General features: G+C 40.0%; 1 protein-coding gene across 7 annotated transcripts in view; it reads right to left on the bottom strand.

Annotated features, from left to right (window-relative positions):
* The window catches only part of BEND7 (BEN domain containing 7), a 210550-nt gene that overhangs the window by 13379 nt on the left and 171089 nt on the right, over positions 1 to 26082 (bottom strand). The window contains exon 9 of one of the 7 annotated variants that reach the window (XM_072653277.1): positions 24287 to 24597. The exons of 5 other annotated variants lie outside the window; for them this stretch is intronic. In XM_072653277.1, coding sequence (XP_072509378.1) covers positions 24581 to 24597 — 17 coding nt within the window. In that variant the 3' untranslated portion in view covers positions 24287 to 24580. Of the gene's footprint in view, positions 1 to 24286; positions 24598 to 26082 lie in introns of those variants that run through there. One more of the 7 variants, XM_072653276.1, reaches the window with a different exon arrangement.

The following is a 26082-nucleotide window of genomic DNA, read 5'->3' as shown; positions in this document are numbered from 1 at the left end:
TGGTAAATATTTGCATAGAACTGGCCTAGTAAAAATTGCTCACTTGAATTTGCCTCCCTCTGATTCTTTATAAGGTTGTGTTTGCTCTGTACTGTTGGCTGAAATTCATGTAAACTAAAGGATTATACAGTGGGTCATTATGTCTTTTTTTCCTGGATGTATGCCAAAGGACAGAATAGGTAAGAGGACACATTAGGTTGTATGCATGACTTGTGGATGGCACCAGTGAAAGTTGGGCTAGTGAACATATTTGGGAATGTTGGTGCTTTAAAATATTTTTAATATGTTAAAAATAAAATGGTGATAAATGCTATTATTATTCATTGGAAAAACATGGAGATACTTAGTTGGAATGATTAGGACCTGCCTTGTGGGTGGGTCCATTGAGTGCTTTTGTTCATGAAAGCCTTTGGATCGCTGGGGTACCCTAAAAGAACCAGCATTGAAGTGGACACTGGGAGACTTCTTTGGCCAACACATTTTGCTTTCTTTGTGTTTCTTCCTTCCCATTTTATGCTGACCTTTTCATAGAGTTAAATGGTGGGTTTGTACATCTGACACAGAATCCATGTAAATCTTGAGTCAGAGGGATACTCATGTCATGAAGGGTTTGGCTTTTCTTTCAAGGATGACACACTTTCATTGACTTTCATGCTCACCCTGCCCTCCACTACACAGTTGACATTTGAGAAGCACCAACTTTATTTTTTAAATTTTATTGATATTTTTTGTTTTTATATCACCTTCATTTTCAAATACTTCCCTTCCTCTTCTCTAACAGAGCAAAACAAAACAAAAAGCCAGTTCAGCAAAACTAATACATAAAGTAAGTCTGGTAGCATATGCAATATTTTACTTCCATACTCCTCTACTTCTGCAAAGAAGGGAAGAATGTAGTACTAACTTTGTTTAAAAAACAAAACCACATAAAAAGCAATATAATTGTTGTTCTTGTGTTCATCTTTTGTTTTCAAAGAAGACCATGACATCAGAGAAATGATGATATGACTTGCAGTTGACTTTGATTTCAGTGAGGGAGGGCTGCGCAAGGTCACCAACCTCACTTTCTCCTCCTGAGCCATCTGGGTCCAGTGACCAGATATTCATCAGGATGACTGGAGATGGCTCAGGATGCAATGGGAGACCTTGGCCTTCTTAGGCTGGCCTTTTCAGTTACTCCCTTAGAAGGAGGTAACATCTTTTGAGTGAAATGGAAGCAAAGTCAATGCCCATCAATTGGAAAATGGCTATATAGTATCGTAAAAGTAAAAGAGTCCTCTTGAGGCAAAATGCCTTCCACATCCAGAGAAAGAACTGTGGAACTGGATCGCAGAATGAAGCAGACCATTTTCTTTTGAATTATGTTTTGTTTTGTTTTATGATTTCTCCCATTCATTTTAATTCTTCTAGGCAACATGACTAAGGTGAAAATGTATTTAATAGGAATGTATGTGTAGAACCTATATAAAATTGTGTGCTGTCTCAGGGATGAAGTGGGGAGGGAGGGGGGAATAGGGTGAAGAAGGGAAAACAAATCTAAGATATATGGAAGTGATTGTAGAACACTGAAAACAAAATAATTTAATAAAAAAAGTAAAAGAGTCCTAAATTTGAGACCAGAAGATTGGGTATGAATTCCTGCTATTCCACTTACCACCTATGTAAACTTAAGGGAATAATATCATCTCTGTGGGTCTCAATTTCCTCCTTTGAATGTGACAGAATGCTACTGTACTGTAAGAAATGAGGAAATAGATGATTTCAAAGAAAAAGGGAAAGACTTGTGTGAACAGATGCAGAATGAGGTGACAGAACCAGAAAACTAATTTATATTGTAATGTGCTATAAAAGCAAACCAGACTTTTATAAAGTGATTTAAATGAGATGAGCAAAACCAGGAGGTTTTACAATGACAACACCATAGAAACAACTTTGAAAGCTGTAAGAATGGTGATGATTCCCAAGGACCAATAATAAATGTCATCCCTCTCCTGATTGAGAGGTGATGGATAATGAGACATATACATATGCGTATGCAAATCCATACATATATATTTCCATATTCACCTAAAAGGACATTTGCTTTGCTTTATTATTTGAATGTTATAAGGAATTTGTTTTTACTCTCTCTTAGTTTTAATGGGATAGAGAGTAGGAAAATAGATCTCTGTCAAAATTTTAAAAAATGCTTTAAAATTAGAGAGGTTGGGGGTGCCTCCATGCATGAAATGCTGCACACACTTTCAGATGAGTTACCTGTTTTTGCTTGTTTTACTTTGTCAGGGGAGACCTCACACACAATTGGAATAATCTGGAAATGTTTGTGATGTAAAAACAAAACTTATCAAAAATACTTACCAAAAATGAAGGGGTTGAATGAGGTCACCCCTAAGTTCTTTCCTAGCTCTCAATATGGGATGTTATAAAGGGAAGGGAGAAGGGAACAAGTATTTATTGTGTCCACTCTATGACAGGTCTACCTTGCTAAGCACTTTATAAATACTATCTCATTTGATCCTCACAACAACCCTGGGAGGCAGGTGCTGTTATTATTCCTGCTTATAGTGGCAGAGACTGAAGCAGGCAGAGGTCACAGGGTCACACAGGAAGTATCTGAGGCCAGATTTTAACTCAGATCCTCCTGACTCAGGCCTAGGTCTCCATCCCCTCTGTGCCACCTGAATCTCTGAATATTACACAATAGTTCAGCTCTAGCATTCTTGAATCCCAAAAGATCATATAATGTGGAGCCCACACAAACACCTTTAGTTCCAGGTTGTAGGATTCTTTCATGTGGAGATCTGCTGCATTACTTTTCATTGGCATAGTGCCTCTGCTGACATAACGTGATCTCATACTGTCTGCTGCACCTTCCTCTGCCACAATGGTCACGCAATTGTCAACAAATGGCACTCGCTGCCATAGTCATTCTTGCTCTTTATATCCTTTGAAGCAATGTCTTCCCTTAATGCAACTGCTCGTCTCCTGGGCTTGTCTCCAGTACTTAGCACAGTAACTGACACATAGTAGGCATTTAATAAATTCTTGTTAAATAGGCATGCCTTGGATTGGACATGTGATTTCATGGGTATGGGAACTCTCAAAGGAGGAAATGCCCTCTACTATGCAGGTCACTTGCTTAGGACACTGAGAAGTTAATGACTTATCCAGGGTCACACAGCCAGCATATGTAAGAGTCAGGACTTCAATTCACATCTCCATCTATTACAGCAGGGTGCCTCTGTAGTTTTAGAGGCCTGGACTTTTGAGCAATGGAAGATATGAGCACTGGAAGAAGTCAGATTTCAGGATTTTCCATCATGTTAACTGGGGATGATATATAGGAGCAGGGTTGTATTGCTAAATATTTAACACCTAGCTCTCTAAAAAAGACAAATATACTCACAACATGATCTGCATTATTAACATTTACTCCATCACTTTCTTAAGTGTAGACAATCACCAAAACAATGAATCAAGCCCTGATTTTAGTGTTTGTTGATTTCTGACCCATAAATGCTCACATGGAAAATTGATCAATAGGCTCTTTAGCTGGTAGGAATTACCTTCATATCACTGGTTAGGAGTATTCCTCATTTTGAAGAGTATGTAGGTTCACTCACTTTCAAGTTATGGGAGAACATGATGGAGTTGCACAGGATGGGTCAAATCCCAACTAAAATTCCATCTTTTACAGGGAGCCTTTACCCATTCCTCTTAATGCTGGTTCCTTTCCTCTGTCAATTATTTCCTATTTATTCTGTCTATATAGCTTGTTGGTATATATTTGTCTGCTTGTGGTCTCCACCATTAGATTGGGAGCTCCCTGAGGGCAGGGATTGTCTGTATCCCCCAGCACTTTGCATGGAGGAGGTGCTTAATAAATGCTCATTGATTGCAGTCAGTCATTCAATGAGCATTAATTAAGTGCCTATTGTGTCACTGAAGGGGATACCTGCATTGACGAGGTCACAGATCCATTCGAACTTTAAAAGTCAGGTCTGCAGGATAAGACAAGGAGGATAGATGCCTTATTTTAGAACATTGTATGGATTAGCACATTTATAACAACCTGTCCATAAAGGCAAAGATCTGTGTTCTATAAGAGGTTGCTGTGATATAATATCAGTGTATAATTCCTTTTAAAGTTCCTGCTAGTGTTTAGCTCCTTTGTAGTGGCTATAGTTCTAGGCAGCTGTTAATTTCTAGGACTGGGTTTTGACTGGCGTAGTTTGCTGGCAATAAAGTACTGTCAGGTGAAGGTTGGCTTATCCTGGGTCTGTTTATAAAACCAAGGATTATTGATCTATGCCACAATTTAACCTCTCAAAAAGCAGAAAGGGTTAAGCTCAGGTTCTCCCCAACCAACTCCTGTACTGGGCAGCTTTAGTGCCTCATAAGCATTCAGTGATTACCGTAATAAAAATGGGCTTGGGCTGTTGCTGAATTTTCTTATGCATCTTCTGATAAAGGGGGGTGTGTGTGGAAAGCAATCTATTTTTTTGATTTTTGTCTTGGTAGTGTGATGTAGACTTGCCCCACCTTCTATTGTATCTCATAGAAAAGGAATTTAATTATACCACCTGTAGCTAGCTACATTTGAAGCCTGCTTGATGGCTTTCTGCTTTAAAATAGACCAGGGGAACAAATCATTCCAGAGTCTGGCATCAAGCTGCCTCATAAATAGGATAGTCTGACCACTGACCTAACAGGGGCCATATTGGCAGTGGGGGGGAGGGGATGGGCACTTGCTATATCCTTGAGGAGTAAGGGGCATAATAAAAATTAGTAGTACAGAGTAGTACTTAGTACTAACAGTACTACAGAGCCCTCTTCTTCCTAGGATATTTTTCCTTCACGTAGATTATTTTACTCTACCCTCCTAAAAGGTAATTAAACAGGGTGGACAACTAAGGCACAGAGTAGGCAGAAATTTGCTTGCGTTCAAAAGGTTAGGGAGTGAATGCTGTTAAGATCAGCAATGAATGTTTCTAATCCGCATCCTTCACTAACATTAACGATTCTACTGTTTCCCAGATTGTTCATGTTGCCTCTTTTATTTACGTGCCCTCCAGGCCTACCTATCTCCTTTCCAGAAATGCTATGTTGTAGTCAATGGCTGTTGAAAAGGTAATGATTTGGTTTAATTCTAGGGTACTATACATAGAGCTGGAAAGTAAAAGCTACTCTCCTCACTTTACATGTAAGGGTGTGGCCCATTTAGACTTCCATTTGAAGCTGGAAGCTGCCAAGATAGAGACAATGAAAAATAAAAAATAAGGTATAAAAAAACCTCTCACCTTGGAAGGGGTCTGAGTTTGGGAATAGTAAAACCGCATGTGAAAAAGAGTACAGAGACAGTAAATTGATCATAGTGACTATCTAGCTACATTTTCCAGATTGCAGTTGAGTCTTGAGCAAAGGAGTGGGAAATGTACCTGGGATGGTCAGTATAAGCCTGGATGGGATCCCTTACTGGAGGATCCCAACTTTGAATCTGGAAGAATGGTCATGTAAGAGAAGCTATATTTTTCCTACTTTCTGCCAGGGAGGTGATAAATCTCAGAGCTGAGGCCTTAAGGCAGACAGGCAGAGTCTTCTGCTAACCCTAATTGAAGGGTCTTTGCCCCTCTGAAGGAGCACAATCATTTCAGTAGAAAAGAATATAGTAATACCCACTCACACCTGAGACTTTAGAGACAGCAGTTGCTTATCCAAGATCGATCCAAGGAAGTTCAGCATGTAGACCTGTCCAGCAGAGATGCTAAGCCCTGTTAGAAGTGACCTGGTTGGACCAGTATATTCATGGCCTGTGAAGAGCATGCCCAGATTAGCAGTAAAACAATCCAACATTACTGAAACAGGAATCCCTGGCCCACGGTGAACTTCTTGAGGATTATCTGGAAAGAGAAAAGACCTTGAGGCTCTATAGTTCCAGAGTTGTGAGTTACCTTGGCTACAAGGGACCCCTTGGCATGTGCCATTGGACTTTGTCATTGTAATTTAATTTTATGCCCATTTTCCCCTATATATTTTGGGAAGGTGCCCCTCAGGGTTTAGGGGAATACTCTTCTTACTACTTGTTTGAGTAAATGTTTTTTCTAAAGAGTAAATTGAATCTACTGGTTGATTGTTAATGGAAAGCATGCTGTTAGGGGCTCATGGACTACCTTACTAGAAGGAAAACTTCAAGTTTAGTGCTAGAACCCAAGGCCGTAGTTACCTTTCTGGGGACCCAAACTTCCAGGGCAAATGCACATTGGGAGAGTGAACCCAGAAGAAATGCTTTGCAAATGTGAGAACACTGTAGAAGTGTCTGCTGATATTTATTATGTAAGAAGGTGTGAAACATCTGGGCAGGAGAGACCTGGCCCTGTGGTGCTTCTGGGAATGGCAAATGGGCAGCAGCCCATCTTAAAATGTAAATACTCCCTGGAAGTGTCCTAAACCTGTCAACTAGCTCATTCTTCAACTAGTAGTTGGCTCTTTATCATGAAATAGCTGAAAAGTTTTATTTAAAAACATTCTATCTCAAAGCCATGACATAAAAGATAAGGGAACCAACAGAATCTTATCTTTTTCAGGTTAGGATTTCTGCAGATGCTCCCTAACATTATTTAGAATAGGAGCATTACTATAGAAAGCGGGTCTGTTAGTCCATTGGATTTAAAATTAGAAGACCTGGTTTTGAATCTAGATTGTAACTCACTAGCTGCATAATCTTTGCTGTACCTCAATTTTCTCATCTGTAAAATGGGAATGATAATGCTTTAACTATCAAGTGAGGCAATGTATATAAAACTTTATGTAAGGTCTATTCAATCAACTCCAGCAGCTAGCTCCCTATCACCTCTAGGATCAAATATAAAGACGTCTATTTGGCATTCAAAGCCCTTCATAACCTTGCTCCTTCTTCCCTTTCCAGTCCCCTCTGCAGACTGTGATATAATGATATTGGCCTCCTTTCTGTTCCCCATAAGGAGACATTTCATCTTCCAGTGCCAAGGCATTTTCACAGACTGTCCCCTATACCCGGAATTCTTTCATTCCTCATGTCTCCCTCCTGGTTTACCCGGCTTCCTTCAAGTTCCAGCTAAAACAGCGCCTTCTTACAAGAAACCTTCCTAATTCCTCGATAAGCTAGTGCCTTCCTTCTGTTAATTATCTCCAATTTATTCTGATTATAGTTTGTATGTATCAGATGAAATATTTGTAAAGCACTTAGCATAGTGCTTCCCATGTAGACTTCCTTCTTTCCATGTAGTTCTGAACTCTCTCAGACCAGGCTTCTTTTCCCTGGTCACCATCTTTGCTCTTCCAAACACATTTATGCCTCCAAGCCCCCTCTCCTAATTTCCAGCAAAATAATCAAAACCACACTGCAGTTTCTTCAGGAAAGGGTGCATCTATCAATTGCCCTGGCGTTCCACTCACCTCTCCTGTGAGTTCTCATTCCAGAACATCTCCTCCTAGTCAGTTTTCCTATATTGTTTTCTCCCTCATTAGAATGGGGGCTCTTTGAGGACCGAGACTGGCTTTTCTATTTGTATTTGTGGGAGCACTTAAAACAGTGCCTGGCACAAAGTTCAGCATAAATGCTCAAGTTTCTCCTCACCTCCTCCTTACTATAGAATGCCTCTCTTCCATCAAGATACAGCTCAAGCACCATTAAGAAGCCTTTTTTGATCTCCCAAGCTGCTGGTACCCTCCTTCTCTACTACCTTGTATTAATTGTCCTGTATTTATTAGCATTTAAGTTATATTTATATATTTAGGCTGATTGATTCAGTTTTGGAAATTCAACATCTTCTCAACTCCCTCCATTGCCTCTCCCTTCTGACTGGAGGCCTGGATGGTAGAGCAATAAACTCCTCCCAAAGCCTTTCTTTATAGGAGAACTTTGAACTTTGCAAACTTTCCATGCACCTCTCCATTCTCCATTAGCATCTCTGCTTGGTTTCGACTCCATCCTTCTTGACTGACAATATACAAATATTAAATATTGGTCAAGAAAGGTCTGTACCAATTGTGTACATAGCTATGAGCTCAATTCCACACCTGTCATCAAATGCCAAGAATTGATTTGTGTTTATTTGTCTTCTTTGCACCAAATGTTGATTAAAATTTAAAAAAAACCAACTTGATTGATAGTGATTTGACTGTGCTCATGAAAGACTGCTGGCAATGTTTTGACTGCCTTAGTGCAGCACATATATTAAATAAAGGTATGCTATGATCAAAAAGAGAAAAAAGGGGCTGTACCAATCCAGGAATTATATGAGCACAATTATAAACACTTTTAACATGAATAAAGTCAGATCTAAACAACTGGAAAAAACATTATTTGCTCATGGATAGGTCGAGCCAATATAACAAAAAATGATAATTCTATTTAAATTAATTTATTTGTTCAGCACCATACCAATCCACCTCCCACAATATGTTATAGTGTTAGAAAAAGTAATAATCAAATTCATCTGGAAGAACAAAAGGCCAAGAATATCAGAGGAATCAATAAAAAAAAATGTGAAGGAAGTGGCTTAGCTATACCATATCACAAACTATATTACAAAGCAGTAATCATCAAAAAAAAAAAATCTGGTACTGGCTAAGAAATAGAGTGGCAAGTCAGTGGAATAGATTAAGTATACAGTACATAGTGGTAAATAACCAGCGCAATCTAGTGTTTGATAAATGTAAAGATCTAAGCTTTGGTGACAAGAACTCACTAGCCAACAAAAACTGCTAGGAAAACTGGAAAGAAGTTTGGCAGAACTAGGTATAGACAAACATCTCACACCATACGCCAAGATTAGGTCAAAATGGGTACGTGATTTAGACATAAAGAAGACACCACAAGAAAATTAGGGGAACATGGAATAGCTTACCTGTCAGATCTATGGATAAGGAAAGAGTTTATGACAAGATGAGATAGGCTGTAAAATGAATAATTCTGACTACATTATATTAAAAAAGTTTTACACAAACAAAACCAATGCAGTCAAGATGAGAAGAAAAGCAGAAAAATGGGGAAAATATTTTTATAATAGTTTTCTCTAATAAAAGCCTCATTTCTCAAATATATAGGGAACTGAGTCAAATTTATAAGGTTATAAATCATTTCCCAATTAATAAATGGTCAAAAAATTTGAATGGGCACATTACAGAAGAAGAAATCAAAGTTCACTATAGTCATATTAAAAAAGTGTTCTAAAGCATTATTGATTAGAGAAATGAAAATTAAAACAACTCTTGAGGTACCACCTCACACCTATCAGATTGCCTAATATGACAGAAAAGGAAAATGACAAATGTTGGAGGGGATTTGGGAAATTGGGACACTAATGCATTGCTGGTAGAGTTGTGAATTAATCCAAATATTTGGGAAAGCAATTTGGAACTGTGTCCAAAAGACAGTGCATGCCTTTTGACTTGGCAATATTACCACTAGGTCTGTATCCCAAAGAGATTTTTTAAAAAAGGGGGGAGGGCAGAGGACCTATTTGTACAAAATATTTACAGTATTTTATATTATTATTAAATATTATTAAATTTAAATACTATACATTATTTATATTTATAATATAATATTATTATATTTACAGCAGCTCTTTTTGGGGTGGCTAAGATTTGGAAATTGAGGAGATGCCTCAATTCCTGAGATACCTCAGGAATGACTGAACAAACTGTGGTATATGATTGTGATATGTGTTACTGTGTCATTAAGAAATGACAAGTAGGATACTGTCAGAAAAACCTGGAATGACTTACATGAATTGATGCAAAGTGAAGTGAGCAGAACTAGAACTTTGTACACAGTAGTAGCAATATTGTATGATGATAAACTGTGAAGACTTAGCTATTTTCAGTAATACAGTCTAAGACAATTCTGAAGGACTCATGATGAAAATGCTATCTACCACCAGGGAAAGAACTGATGGAGTCTGAATGCAGATTGAAGCATACTTTTTTACTTTCTTCATTTTCCTTGAGAGATTTTTGATCTGTGTTTTCTTTCATGACATAACTAATATAAAAATATGTTTTGCATGACTGAATCTGTATAATCTGTATCAAATTGTTTGCCTTCTCCACAGAGGTGGGGAGTGGAAGGGAGGAACAGAGAGGGTTTGGAACTCAACATTTTAGATAAATGAATGTTGAAAAATTTTTTATATAATCAGAAAAAATATTTAAAAAAAAATTCACCAGAAAAGGGGGGCTGATTCACCCAAAGGATACCATCTCTGAGTGATTTTCCCTTCTTTCTTCATGGTTAGAGTGGTGTGTAGCCTGCTCCAGGCCAAAGTCTATGGTCATTTTTTCAGGATAGGGTTGAATTGTGCTCCTAATAAGAAATCCACTGTTGAGTATGATCCACACTATGTGCGCTGTTGGAGGACCTTGGCAGTGGTGTTGGGTTAATAGGGCATTCCATGATGAAATGTATCATACAGATGTTTTACCAGAAACACAATGATTTGGAATCCCTAAATTTTATGTAGAAAAGATTGAAATTAACAAAGGATCCATCTCCTTGATATAAGCTTCCTATGCCCTAAGGCTACCTGTAGTCCAATATATCAGTTTTCTTTATTTGTACCAACCTCTGCCTTTCAGTGATTACTACCCAGAAGGATCAGGACTTCTCTGGTGCAAGTTGGCTATGGATGGGCCTCCAATATCTGATCCACAACTTCATGTAACCTGATATAAGAAGATACTATAGGTGTGACTTGAGTATAGTATATTGGCTAGACAGAGTAGAAAGTCTAGGCTTCTTGGTATTTATAAGAGCATCTAGAAGACACCAGAGACTCAGAAACTTTGTGTAGTACTCTGGTGATATAGAGCAAAAGATGTCTGTGTTTTTCCTCTGATATACTCAACATTCCTCAGAACTGGAAGAGGGGTCAGGAGGAGGAAAGAGTCTCTGGAACATGTGATTCCAGTCTATTAAGGCTTTTCATTATCTGTTATCTGAAGGACACAAGCCTCTTGGTAAATATTTATTTTTCCCTGAAGAGCCAATTGCAAATTCCAGAAGTTGGGCATTTATCAACCCTATAGAGTCAAGGCTTAGTGCACACACCACCCTTCCATAAAGTAACTTAGCAGGGCAGCATGACATAATAGGTAGAAGGTCAGCCTTGGAGTTGGGAAGACCTGGTTTCAAGACCTGTACCTGTAATGATAATGAGATTAAAGATCTTCCCCACCCACTAATGGGTCTGCCCATTAAGGGGAGTTTGATTAGGGGAGATATGTAGGAAGGGCCATATCTTTTGTTAATGAGGCACTGGTTCTCCAGGGTTGTGATGCCCTCTGGCTCTAAAAAAAATGTATAAATACTTGGAGGTGAGGTTTGTTTGTTTGGCCAAATGAGATTCTGGGCCCTCTTCCATCCAGATGTTGGTGCTTCTCTCTCTGGTAACAATGTATCTATGTAATGGTAAAACAGGTGAATCTGTCTATTGATCCATGAGGTATATTGCTTATGGTCAGGCAGGTGGAAGTCCTGCCTGTCGATTATTACTATTTATTTCTATTTTCTCTGAAGTTCAGGGTGCTGACTTTTCCCCTTGAACTAAGTGAATGACACATGTGCTTGATTGGAGTGACTGCTGACCTCTCAGAAGTTGCTTTCCTTTTAGAAATGCAGATCTAAGAAGCTGTGACAGTAGGCCTCCTGGATGTGTCAGGGTCCTTGCTTTTACATTGTGGCATAGTCTCAGCAGGATCTGCAAACTAAAAGGAAAATATGGGAACTGAGATGATTGTCTGTTGCTTCCCAGTTGTGATGGCCATACTTCTGTGGAGCCCTGGGAGGTGGGGATGGTCAGAGCCAGGGCTCAAGTGGATTAATCCAGTCCCAGACTATGCTAGAGGGCTGAAGGCCTTGAAAGTGTGTTGTATGAAGAACCATGGAACAGAAGTGGAAAACTGCGTTCCAAAAGACCCAGCAGAAGTAGATTACTGCCTGTGTGCCTACCTAGGAGAGGTTAGCTATGGAACAGGAGTGGACCTAGGTGGGAGCTGGGAGGGACTGGCTCCTGTTGGAGGAGGAAGAACCCAGGAGCTTGGAGTTCAGCCCTGGGGCAAGATGGGAACTGCACAGCAAGTCACCGAGTGTGCTTTTTTTTTCAGTTTTCTCCTGGAACAGGAGAGTTCGAGACCCAGGGGGTGGAGTTGCCTATGGTGGGTGGGGGAAAGTGCTGTCTACTCCCAAAGACCCCATCCTCTTGATTTTGTTAGCCAGCCCTCCCTCAGGACTTGTAAGCAGTAGCTGGAGCACTGTTAAGACTGGGACTTGGCTCATTAGAGCCTATACCTGAATGTGCCTGCAATGGCAGTGTGGGGAGACACATCCCCAAGAGGACTTTATTTGGACATTGTGTTTTGGATTGAAGAAGGAGGAGCTGGTTGCTCACTCCTCAAAGATGGACCCTCAAAGAACGATGTTACTTTATGTTATGCATTCTACAAATGTAAAGTTCATGATGTAATTATTTTGTGGGAATTATGTTGTATGTACTAAAGAAATGTTAATACCTATTCAGATAAAAGTTGTCCATGCCATGGATGTGAAAGATCTTGGGGCCCAATGTAATGCTAATGAAATTAAAGATCTTCCCTACCCATTAATGGGTCTGCCCATTAAGAGGTGTTTGATTAGGGGAGATTTACAGGAAGACCCACACTTTTTTTGTTAATGAGGCACTGGTTCTCCAGGGTTGTGTTTCCCTCTGGCTCTAGAAAATATATAAATACTCTGAAGTGAGGTTTTACTTTGGGGTTGACTGATTGGAAGTGTTTATTTGGCCAGACAAGACTCTGGGAAGCAAGATGATGGAATAAGCATGGACTTTCTAAAGAGCTCCCACCAAGCCTAGCCAAATACCTGTAAAAAAATGGCTCTAAACAAATTCTGGAGCAGCAGAACCCACAGAATGATAGAGTGAAGCAAATTTCTAGCCCAAGGCAGCCTAGAAAGTTGCTAGGAAGTTTCTATCATGCCACACTGGGAGTAGAGCACAGACCAGTATGGGCCACACAGGCACAAACAGGACTTGAGCAGGCCTTGGGGGTACTGAATCTTTCCTACCTGTGGCAGTTTCCAGACTTCAGGACCCCAAAAGGCTGAGGATAAATTGGGAAGATCAGTGGAAAAAGCCTGTGGGACCAGTGTAGAAGAGTGGAGTGGTCTGTCCCCAGCCTCAGGGTGACAGAGGGGGAAGGGGGCAGAGGAGCCCAACGTAGCCCCAGCAGCAGCAGTGGCAGAGACAGTGACTGTTTCTGGAGCTCTAGGCCCACAGATTGTGGGGGAATCAAGCAACTGACAACACACACCCCCACCTCCCTGGAAGCAGAGATCTACCTTGACAAAGAGCTCAAAAGTCAAGTAAATGGTTGGGGAAATGAGCAAAAAGTGGAAAAAGAATCAGACTATAGAATCTTACTTTGGTGACAAGAAAGACCAGGCACACATGCCAAAGAAAACAAAGTCAAAGCTCTCCATTCAAAACCTCCAAGAAAATATAAATTGGTCCCAGGCCATGGAAGAGCTCAAAAAGGATTTTGAAAATCAAGTAATAGAAGTAGAGCAAAAATTGGGAAGAGAAATGAGAGTGATGCAAGAAAATCATGAAAAACAAGTCAACTGCTTGCTAAAGGAGACCCAAAAAAATGCTGAAGAAAATAATATTTTAAAAAGTAGACTGACCCAAATGGCAAAAAAGATCCACAAAGCCAATAAGGAGAAGAATGCCCTAAAAAGCAGAATTGGCCAAATGGAAAAGGAGATCCAAAAGCTCACTGAAGAAAATAATTCCTTAAAGATTAGAATGGAGAAGATGAAAGCTAATGACTTTATGAAAAATCAAGAAATTATAAAACAAAACCAAAGGAATGAAAAAATAGCAGACAATGTGAAATATCTCACTGGAAAAACAACTGATCTGGAAAACAGATCCAGGAGAAATAATTTTAAAATTGTGGGACTACCAGAAAACCATGATCAAAAAAGAACCTAGACATCATCTTTCATGAAATTTATTAAGGAAAACTGCCCTAATATTCTAGAACCAGAGAGTAAAATGAATATTGAAAGAATCCATCAATCACCTCCTTAAAGAGATCCAAGAAGAAAAACTCCTAGGAATGTTGTAGCCAAATTCCAGAATTCCCAGGTCAAGGAGAAGATATTGCAAGCAGCCAGAAAGAAACAATTCAAGCATTGTGGAAATACAATCAGGATAAACACAAGATCTAGCAGTTTCTACATTAAGGGATAGAAGGACTTGGAATATTATATTCCAGAAGTCAAAGGAGCTAGGATTAAAACCAAGAATCACCTACCCAGAAAAGCTGAGTATAATACTTTTGGGGAAAAATGGTCATTCTATGAAATAGAGGACTTTTGGGGAGGAGCCAAGATGGCAGAGTAGAAAGATCCACATATGCTAGTTCCTAACACACAGCCCATAAAATATCTGTAAAGAAGAACTCCCAACAAATTCTGGAACAGCAGAAGCCACAGAACAATGGAGTGGAGGAGATTTCTGTTCCAGAGAGACCTGAAAAACCAACACCAAAGATCTATTGTGCACCAGACCCAGAGCAGAGCCCAGCCCTGCCTTGGGCGCCCAGCACCAAGAGGAGCAGATCCAAGCAGGCTTCAGGGACAAAATCTCCAGTGGTAGTGCAGGTCCCTCCACCCACAGGCACCAAAGGTCAGTGAGAGAGTCTTTTCAGCTTGCCGAGAGGGAAGCAGGGTGTCTCTATAACTCAGGCCCCCTCAGGAGGCAGCAGCAGAGGCAGCAGTGGACAAGGGCTCCCAAAGCAGGCAGGAGCTGGGATCCATTGTTGAAGGTCTCCACATAAACCCCCTGAGGGAACTGAGCCCTGTGAGGTGGCTCTGCCCCCACCTGAGCACCTGAACTTAATGTCACACTGAATAGCAGCCCCGCCCCCACCAAAAACCTTGAGGCTGGGAAGTAGCATTTGAATCTCAGCCCCCAAGCACTAGCTGGGCAGATCTGGAGGCAAGATGGGTGTGGAGAGGAAACTCAGAAGTCAAGTAACTGGCTGGGAAAATGTCCAGAAAAGGGAAAAAAATAAGACCATAGAAGGTTACTTTCTTGGTAAACAGATGTCTCCTCCCATCCTTTCAGATGAGGAAGAACAATGCTTACCATCAGGGAAAGACATAGAAGTCAAGGCTTCTGTATCCCAAACAGCCAAAATAAATATTCAATGGGCTCAGGCCATGGAAGAGCTCAAAAAGGATTTTGAAAATCAAGTTAGAGAGGTGGAGGAAAAACTGGGAAGAGAAATGAGAGAGATGCAAGAAAAGCATGAAAAGCAGGTCCACACCTTGCTAAAGGAGATCCAAAAATATACTGAAGAAAATAAGACCTTGAAAAATAAGCTACCTCAATTGGCAAAAGAGGTTCAAAAAGCCAATGAGGAGAAGAATGCTTTCAAAAGCAGAATTAGCCAAATGGAAAAGGAGGTTCAAAAGCTCACTGAAGAAAATAGTTCTTTCAAAATTAGAATGGAACAGATGGAGGCTAATGACTTTATGAGAAACCAAGAAATCACAAGACAAAACCAAAAGAATGAAAAAATGGAAGATCATGTGAAATATCTCATTGGAAAAGCAACTGATCTAGAAAATAGATTCAGGAGAGACAATTTAAAAATTATGGGACTCCCTGAAAGCCATGATCAAAAAAAGAGCCTAGACATCATCTTTCATGAAATTATCAAGGAAAACTGCCCTGAGATTCTAGAACCAGAGGGAAAAATAAGTATTCAAGGAATTCACTGATCACTGCCTGAAAGAGATCCAAAAAGAGACACTCCTAGGAACATTGTTGCCAAATTCCAGAGTTCCCTGGTCAAGGAGAAAATATTGCAAGCAGCTAGAAAGAAAGAATTCAAATATTGTGGAAACACAATCAGGATAACACAAGATCTAGCAGCTTCTACATTAAGGGATCACAGGGCATGGAATATGATATTCCAGAAGTCAAAGGAACTAGGACTAAAACCAAGAATCACCTACCCAGAAAAACTGAGTATAGTACTTCAGGGGAAAAAATGGTCTTTCAATAAAATTGAGGACGTTCAAGCATTCTTGATGAAAAGACCAGAGCTGAAAAGAAAATTTGACTTTCAAACACAAGAATGAAGAGAAGCATGAAAAGGTGAACAGCAAAGAGAAGTTATAAGGGACTTACTCAAGTTGAACTGTTTACATTCCTACATGGAAAGACAATATTTGTAACTCTTGAAACTTTTCAGTATCTGGGTAGCTGGTGGGATTACACACACACACACACACACACACACACACACACACACACACACACACACACACACACACACACACCACAGAGTGAATTGAATAGGATGGGATCATACCTTAAAAAAATGAAATTAAGTGGTGAGAGAGAAATATATTGGGAGGAGAAAGGGAGAAATGGAATGGGGCAAATTATCTCTCATAAAAGAGGCAAGCAAAAGACTTTTTTAGTTTGGGGAAAAAGAGGGGAGGTGAGAGAAAAACATGAAGTTTACTCTCATCACATTCAACTAAAGGAAGGAATAAAATGCACACTCATTTTGGTATGAAAACCTATCTTACAATACAGGAAAGTGGGGGATAAGGGGATAAGCAGGGTTGGGGGGATGATGGAAGGGAGGGCAGTGGGAAGAGGGAGCAATTTGAAGTCAACACTCTTGGGGAGGGACAGGATCAAAAGAGAGAATAGAAGCAATGGGAGGCAGTCTTAGTTAGTCTTACACAACACAATGATTGCAAAACTACACAGATAGGGCCTATATTGAATTGCTTGCCTTCCCAAAGGGAAGGGGTGGGGAGGGAGGGATGAAGAGAAATTGGAACTCAAAGTTTTAGGAACAACTGTTGAGTACTGTTCTTGCTACTAGGAATTAAGAAATACAGATAATGGGATATAGAAAGTTATCTGGCCCTACAGGACAAAAGAGAAGATGGGGACAAGGGAAGATAATAATAGAAGAGAGGGCAGATTGGTGATAGGGGCAATTAGAATGCTTGGTGTTTTGGGGTAGGGGTAGGGGACAAATGGGGAGAAAATTTGGAATCTAAAATTTTGTGAAAATGAATGGTATAAGTTAAATAAGTAAATTAAATAAAAAAAAGAAATAGAGGACTTTCAAGCATTCTTGATGAAAAGACCAGAGGTGAAGAGAAAATCTGACTTTCAAACACAAGAATCAAGAGCATGAAAAGGTAAGTAGGAAAGAGAAATCATAAGGGACTTACTAAAGTTGAACTGTTTACTTTCCTACATGGAAAGATAATATTTGTAACTCTTGAGATTCTTCTCAGTATTTGGGTAGTTGGAGGGATTATATACAAATAGACAGAGGGCACAAGGTGAGTTGAACCCCTTGTGACACTATGTTGTCTTGGGGGCATAAGCACTTCTCCTACCTTGAATCTCTTCCTCTTCTAGCTGTTTTAAGACAAGTCGTTTCAAGCTCCTAGGCAAGTGCGAAATGCTCTGGATCTTTGTTCTTAGAATCTGTGACCCCACTGTCAGGGGACCAAAAGAAAGCCATTTGCAAAGTATTTTGGGGATGCTTTCACTGCTCATGATAATGATGATTTCACTTTAGTGAGTCTATGATGCACATCCTGACTCCTGGCTGGTAACGGCTGTCAGAGTGGCCTTGTGGCACACTTTCTAGCTTCTTCTTCATCTGAGGCATTAAGGCATCTTCCAGAGCCTGGAACATGCAGTAACATCATGGTATTGCTACCTTCAAGTCCAGGACACAACGGGATCAGTCAGCAAGCCAATCAAAATGACCAGTCAGTGAGCAGAGAAGAATCTTTGAGAGGGATGTGGCTGGAGATGGCAAACCTGTTTGGCAAGGAAGCGCCTGGGTGGAAGGCCTTGCCAAGAGACTGTTAGCTGCCAAACAGGTTTGTAACTCAGCTCCAACCTGCTCCGGGGGCTCCTGATATATATAGGGATGTGCCAAAGCCTTCGTTTTTTAACAATTCTCCCAGTGTTCACTTCAGCTTTGGCTTAAGGAGGTTCTTCACTTTTATACCCTTATCTTTCTGATGCTGGTTCTTAGATATGTTAGTGGTCCACCCACTTCATCTGGGCTTTAAGAGCATCACTTCTTCTCCCTTCCCCACCTCTTTACTGGTTGATTAAATCTCATTGGTAATAGAGTTTCATCTTGGCTATTATATAATTTTAAACTGCTATAGGACAAAAATATTTTCTACTTATTTTTATCTGGGCTTTTGATTTCCCAGGCCATTTAGGTATCTGTGTGTTTTCTGGATCTGCATCTGGGAAGCAATGGTGCCAGTGTTTTCAGAGGAGGAGATTGGAGGCTTCAGAGTGTCAATTGGGTTTAAAAAAAGGCAAAAACTGTTCACATGCAGAACCTCAGTCCTGATGCCATTCAGTAACTAATCAATTTCAATTAAGAAGATTAGAAATGCCAGAGCCCAGGAAGCATCAAGCACAAGTTTCTGAGTCCTTGTCTTTCACCCCGAGGGAAGAAAGCCAGTCAACAACTGGTCTCAGACACATTGTTAGTATATCAAGGTAAACAGCATAAGACAGAAGCCAACAGAGGAAAGCACAATTATCGAGCTGGCACTTCTTTTCCTTTTCCTTGTCCCTGACAACAGCCAATCTCCTCTGCTTGCCTGCCTGATAACAAAAAATAATTAAGTGTTTGTTGAATGAATTAAAGGTCAAATGAAGTGTCCTATTGTGGGTGCTGCATTGTGCTGAGCACCAAGGAGATACAAAGTTTAGCTAAGACACCATCTTTGCCCTGTTGAGCTTACTATGTGCTCAGGGCTGTGATAAGCACTTTACAATTATCATCTCATGGGGGCCTTACAACAATGCTGGGAAGGGGGTGCTATTATATGGTCTCTGTTTTATAGATGAGGAAACTGAGGCAAATAGAGATTAAGTGACTTGCCCAGAGTCACATAGTTAGTAAGAGTCTGCAGCAGGATTTGAACATATAGAAACATGACATGTTCCATACCCTCAAGAGTTTAGGGAGCATCTAGGTGGCACAGTGGATACAGCACTGGCCCTGAAGTAAGGAGGACCTGAATTCAAATCCAAGGTCAGACCCTTGCTGGTTGTGCGACCTTGGGCAAGTCATTTAACCCCAATTACCTCAAAAGAAGAAAAAAAAGGAGATTTTAGTTGGGGATGTACAAGAAACACGAAGAAAAGGAAAATTAAGCTTCCTCAAAGTGACAGCAAATTCAGTAGGAGTTCATAGGGATTTTAGAGTTAAGGCTAAAAGGCACCTTAGAGAACATTTAGTTCAACCCCCTCGTTTTACAAGTGAGGAAAGTAAAAGGTCAAATGATTTGGCCAGTGTCACACAGTGGGAGAAAATATTTCAATCCAGGTCTTCTGACTCTTAATCTATTGCCCTAGTCACTGTGTCATACTTTCTTTCTGTTCAGAGAAAGGAGACATCACTGTGGACTGGAGCCATCTAGGAAGACTCTTTGGTGGAAGTAGACTTTAGTAGTAGTAGCAGTGGTGGTAGTGGTAGTAGTAGTAGTAGTAGTAGCAGTTGTTGTTGTTGTTGTAGCTGTAGTAGTAAATGAGTAGTAGAAAAGGTGGGGAGGGAATTACAAGTGAACATAAATTCATTCCCCAAGGGGGCAATGAGACCAGCCTAATTGGGAAAAAAATGTGTCTGCTTCCTATAGTTGGAGAAGAATTTGAGTGGATAGATAAAATGGGGTCAGATGATGGAGGTCCTCGAAAGCCAAGTGGTAGATTTTAGACTTGATGGCAGGAGTCTTGGGAACACAAGTAAACCCTTTTTCTGGCTAAGCTCTAGGAGAAAGATAGTTTTATTAGGCCTGACATCCTTAGGGATATTAGAGATGACTCACAGTTCTTTACCACTGAATGTTTAATGTGCTGATTTCCCTCACCTTCTCCTGACTATTTCCCAAGTCCCAGAGACAAGGCTAGAAAAAGAAAAGAGAAGGGACAGAGGTGAAACTCAGGAGCTATGCTTTTTGCTCCTTCTTTGAATAGCCAACTGTGCTGTTTGTTGGTATGAATGCTTTGGGGGTGGGATGATGGAAGGGTTGTGATGGAGGCACAATTAAAATTCTTGACTAGAGTGAGATAGGAACATAGAATTGATGGTAATGATCTTTATTGGACCAGCTCCAATACTAGTCCAGCAGGCACATATTACATAAAAGACACTATATATTCTGTTCTGGGTATACAAGAATGAGACAAAAAGGTAATCCTTGTCTTCAGGTTGCTTAGATCCTACCATAGGGATACAATCTGTAACCAGGGGTTTTAAACCTGGGATTTGAGAATTTTATTTTTTTAAAAAAATATTTTGATAATGACATTTCAATATAATTGGCTTCCTTTGTAATCCTTTGTATTTTCTTTTATGCATTTAAAAGTATTATTCTGAGAAGGGGACAATGGGCTTCACCAAACTGACAAAGGGATCTAGGACACCAAAATAGGTTAAGGACCCCTGCTATAAATGGAAAAATGAGTAAACTAAGACTCGGGGGTTTGTTTCATGCCACACACTTAGTACAGTGGAAAGTGTGCTGGAATTTGGGAGGGTATGGGGAAGTCAGAGGATTTGAGTTCAAAACCTTTTTTAACTACTTCTTATCTATAGCCTCCTGGGCCTCATTTGTGAGATGGAAGAGTTGGACTGGATGATCTCTGAGGTCCCACTCATCTCTAAATTTATGAAGAAGAAGGAGAGAAAGGAATGAGTATTTGTATAGCTCTCACTATGTGCCAGGAACTTTATAAATGTGATCTCATTTGATCCTCACAACAACCCTGCAAGGTAGGTGCTATTATTATCCCCATTTTACCCTTAAGGAAACTGAGGCAAAGAGACGTTAAGTGACTTGCTCAGATATATACCTAGAAAATGTCTGAGGGCAGATTTGAATTCAGGTCTTCCTGACTCTAAGCCCAACCCTCTCTCCACTGTGCCAACAATCTGCCTAATATTATCTCATTTAATCCTGACTTTTGTCTAGCAGTCTGTTCTTTTTCTATATACTATATGGGCTTTCCTCTTTTCTATGCCAATCTGTTCAGACTTTAGCCTGGATAATGGAGCAAGCAATGGTTATGATGGATTAAATGATAGGCAAGAGAAAATTAAAACAATGTCATCTAGCTAACTCCATTACCCAAGCCAGCTTAAACTGAGAGCTTTTCCCTTGTTTCTTACATTTATCTTCCTGGAGATTCAATGTGTAGACTTTGATCTAGGTCTGGTACAAGGGCAGATAGCAAGCTAGAAGCCTGTTGGACTAATACAATTGCATATGCAAATATTTCTTTATTTGTTTATTTTTAGATCTAGAACCTATTGTTCAGGGTAAGTGGCCAGACTGTAGACAAGCAAGTGCAGGACTGATGAGTTGGGGTGGGGAGAAGGTACGTTCTTCCTTTCTCTGTACCTCCAATCAGCTTTACTCCCATGAAATTCCACGGGTACACAGATATACCCTGCATGCATGGGGATACAAAAACTGAATTATACCAGACAGATGCCAACATACCCCTAAAACCTAATTCTACAGAGGGAAGGTGCCAAGCTCTCCTTTCAGCTGATCATGGCTCTAGGACTATATCAAATACAAATTGATGTAGGGGATCCTCATCTCTCCTTCTAAGATCTCTTCCCCAATATCTCATCACTTGTTTTCCCAACACAGGCATCCTCCCATATTCCTCTTGCCCAGTAATGAGCTGAAAAAACTCATTCATACTAAGGTTCTTTTGTGTTTAATGCAGAACCCAGAGGAATGAATTATTAATGGGATTTTAGGCACTGCAGCACCTAGGTTGGGCAGGGGATATTTTGGAATAGTTTGCATTAGACACCTCCACATTCCCCATGCCTACTAGATTGAGAACCTTCTCTTCCCTGGCTTCTGCCAGCTGGAAGAGCCTTCTTGTGTTTCTTTGGCTCACTGCCTTTCCATCTAGTTTTACGTCTACTTAGTCAGTTAGTTATGCCTGGCCTCTGGGTACCTCATATTAATTAAAAGCTTATAGAGCACCATGAAAATTCAGTTCCTGTGTATAGTGACAATGCAGTCTTAAGCTTCCAGAGACGGAAATCTTAAATTGAACCCAACAGCTGCTAGGCTGGGGCAGGGATAGATTACAGATGGCAATTAGCTCTTGAGAATTTGCAGGATCACAGAGCCGGAAGGGACTTTTGTGGGCAGTTGGTCCAACTCCTCCATTTTACAGATGAGGAAATTGAGACCCAGAAACATGAAGTGGCTTGCGCAGCATTTTGTAGATAGTTAGAGCTGGAAAGGACCTTAGGAATCATCTAGACCAACTCTTTTTTCATCTTACAAATGAGGAAACTAAGGCCCACAAGGTTGGATGGATAGATTGTAGAACATAAGGCAACACAATATGGTAGAAAGTTCAGTGGATTTAGACTCAGAAGACCTAGGATTGAATTCTGGTTCTGGGATTTGCTACCTATATGACCTTGAAACAGTACCTAACTTCTTGGGGCCTCAGTTTTCTCATTTGGGAGTGAATGAAATGATTTCTAAGATCCCTTCCATCTCCAAATCCTTTAATTCAGTCCTTATATCCTCACTCCTGGCGCTCTTTCTACTGTCTAACTTCCAAAGTCTACCTGGAAAGAAAAATATAAGCCTTTTCCCCAGGTGTGAGGGAGAAGAATTTCTCTCCAAAGAACTGCCTCTTTCAGATATAGAGCCCCTGATTGTGCTGTCCCACCCGTAAGGAAAAGGCAGGAATAGGGAGAGAGCCATGGAACAGTATGTTTTGGGCTAACAACAAAGGATTGCTTTTACTCTTTAGCTTAATTTATAGTCAGACTAGATGAGTTGGGTGTGAAGAAACCTCAGGGCTTGGACATAAAAGCAGCTTTTCTCAGCAAGGAGAAAGTGCAGATTTGGAAATGGGAAAGGTGAGAACTGAAGCTCAGACCAGACTATCTGCCTTCTCTTTTTGCAGTCCTAATCCAAGATGTGATGGGAAAGGAAGCTTAGAGAAAATGATTCAAGTGCAGTTTTTGGATTATTCCTCAACTTTTAGTGAAAAATGACTTGGATATTAGATGGGGTCACATAGGGATCCAATATTTGGTGTGAATTAGGCTCTCCATAACCTTCATGATTCCTGGGTTGCAGAGCCTGGGTGAATGTGAATGAATGAATGAATGAAAAAGCATTGGTATGCACTTACTATATATAAAGTGCTGGGGATACAAAAAGGAAAATAAACCTCAGTTCCTAAAGAGCTCACATTCTAATATGGGAAGACAATACATACAGAAAGTTTTAACTGCAAGTCCATTGGAAAGACCTAGAAGTCCTTAGGGTAAAGTGACAAAGTAGATGGTGATGCATCTTCCTCAGTGTCATGTCCATTGAGAAAGTCATGTAAGTTTCTGAAGTTTAACCATTTGATAGTATCAAGGATTTTGGTGTCAAGAACTTTTTTTTTTCCCATGGCACATTCTTTGGAGGCAATGGATTCTCGAAGTTGTGAAAATGAAGCCTGGATTTGGAGTCAGAAGGTCTGGGTTTTAATTCCACTTCTGTTTTTATCTTGTAGGACCTTGGACAAGTCACTTAAAGACTCTGAGGTCAGGGGTACGCTGGAGCCAGCTCAAATCTACAAACCAGTGCTTGATTTGTTGTTTCATTAATTGCATAGACTCAAACAAGGGAAGGAGGAAATGTTAATAATGCAGTCATTGGGTCAGTGGGTACATTCCCCCGCCCCCAGCGCTTGTTAAACATTTGTAGTATACCCTAACTTCCTTCTCCTTTTAAATCCTATAAACCTATGAGTCCCAACCTGGCAACTGGGAAGCCTGGTTTCTAACTGCAGTGTTTCTTCTCCTGTTTTCTGCTTGACCTAGGGCAAGGCACTAACTTTGTCAGCACCTGATCTTAGCATGAATGGGCTGAGAAGTGAGTGGATCTATGAAATGAAGATAATAAAAATGACATCTGCTTATCTCTCCAGGTGTTATAAGCCCTTAATTCATATTTATCAAGGTGATACATTAAAAAATAGTTTTTACGGCAAATGACCCAAAGGGTGAATCAATGAAAAAAAGACAAATTTTTTTCAAACAAACAAAAAAAAAATACAGATTTTTCTTATACGAGCAATGCTAGTTTATGAAATAGAGGGCAAAAGGTTTCATCTGTTGAATCTAACAATATGCTTTATTCAGATCTCATTCATATACCTCTTTGTTCATGGACTTAGATATATGCTGAAATTGGGCATTTAAAAATGAAATTGGTTCTACTGTCTTTAGAAACCATAAGAAGACAGTGTGTTTTAGAATGCAAAAGGCAGCAAGTATTTTTTCAGGAAACAAGAGGCATTGGGGGAAAAATCCCAGTTCTAAGCACAACTGAAAAACACAGTCATCATCACAATTCTGGAATTTCAAAGCTCTTCTCGGTGCTAATCATTTTTGTAGCAAGTTCTCATTGGCACTGATGAGCTGGGGAAGAGAGGAAGAGAGAGAGAGAGAGAGACAGACAGACAGACACAGAGACAGAGAGACAGAGAGAGAGACAGAGAGACAGAGGAGTCACAACAACTCAGTAAACAAGGTTGATCATTTTTTAAAAAAGGCATTGAATCAGTGTTTACACAGCTGAGCTACATTATTTATACATGTGCTATAGGTTTTGTATCCCCAGGATTTGTTAGTGTTCAGAGTATGATGAATCACACCTGACCTACTTGTGAAAAATCATCTTGAAAGGTTTTCTTTTTTGCAGTGGGAGAAAATGCAGATAACACATGGAAAAGCTTATTGGAATAGTTCTTTCGGGTGCTTGCTCAATAGTATTCACTCATTGGAGGGGAAGGGATGAGTTATTAGACACTGATATCTTATTACAGTAGGGATGGGGATGAGGTTAAGAGGGTGTTGGCCTTACTTCTGCAGTCTGGATTGGCTGTTTTAATCTCTGTACATAAACATCCAGAGTCTGTAATGGTGGATACAACATGCATCGTCCTGGTCCCTTTACTGGACTACAAGTTCCCAGAGGAAAGGAATTACAGACTTTTTTTTTTTTTTTACCACTTCTCTTTGTGTATTATATCTCCCTGTTAGAAAACATGAGTTGGAAGGCAGAGATTGTCTCACTTTTGTATCTTGCTTTGAAGGGTTCAGCACAGTTCCTGGCACAAAATGAGTAATATATACTTTTTAACCACTTCATTCAATCCTAAAGCTCATTTTTATAACTTCAGTGTTTGGCAGATTGCTTTGAATATAACAGGCACTTAATACAAGTTTTCTGAATTAAATTCAAAATCAGAAATGAAATAAAATGAGACAGTTGGGAAAGTGTAAACGTTTGAAGGGGACATAGTGGCTCTTCTTAGGGTAGTCTTTTACATCGATACTAAGAATGGATGCTGGAGCAGAGAGCACAGTGGAGAAAAAAGAACTTTTCAGCTCCTTCTGTTAGACCTTGAGAGCAAGTTTTCATCATTTCTCTCCCTGATGTATTATAAATTCTGAGATTTTCAGACATACTCATATTAACCAAGTATCAAATACAAGTATGAATTGTTTGGGGATGGGGAGAGGGATCTTATCTGTATCCCTGCTCTCCTACATAAGCACAGAAAACTGATAACTGGCTCAGAAGGATGAGGAGAAAAGATGGGTATATAGGCAGCTAGGTGACATAATGGATAGAACACTCGACCTAAAGTCTGGAAGTCCTGAGTTCGAATCTAGCCTCAGACATTCACTAGCTGTGTGACCCCGAAGTCGTTTAAACTCTCAGTGCCTCAATTTGCTCATCTGTAAAATATAGATATTCATAGCATCTGCCTGCCAGGGTCATTGTGAAGGTTAAATGAGATAATACTGATAAAGTTCTGTATAAATACTAGCTATGTATAGTCACTGAGGAAAGTGACAGTACAATAAGTGACTTCTTATTGTCTTCAGTTCTCTCAG

The sequence above is a fragment of the Notamacropus eugenii genome, chromosome 3 (genome assembly GCF_028372415.1).
Source record: "Notamacropus eugenii isolate mMacEug1 chromosome 3, mMacEug1.pri_v2, whole genome shotgun sequence".
NCBI lineage: Eukaryota > Metazoa > Chordata > Mammalia > Diprotodontia > Macropodidae > Notamacropus > Notamacropus eugenii.
Note: the sequence above shows the minus strand (reverse complement) of the source record. Positions and strands in the feature narration are given on the sequence as shown.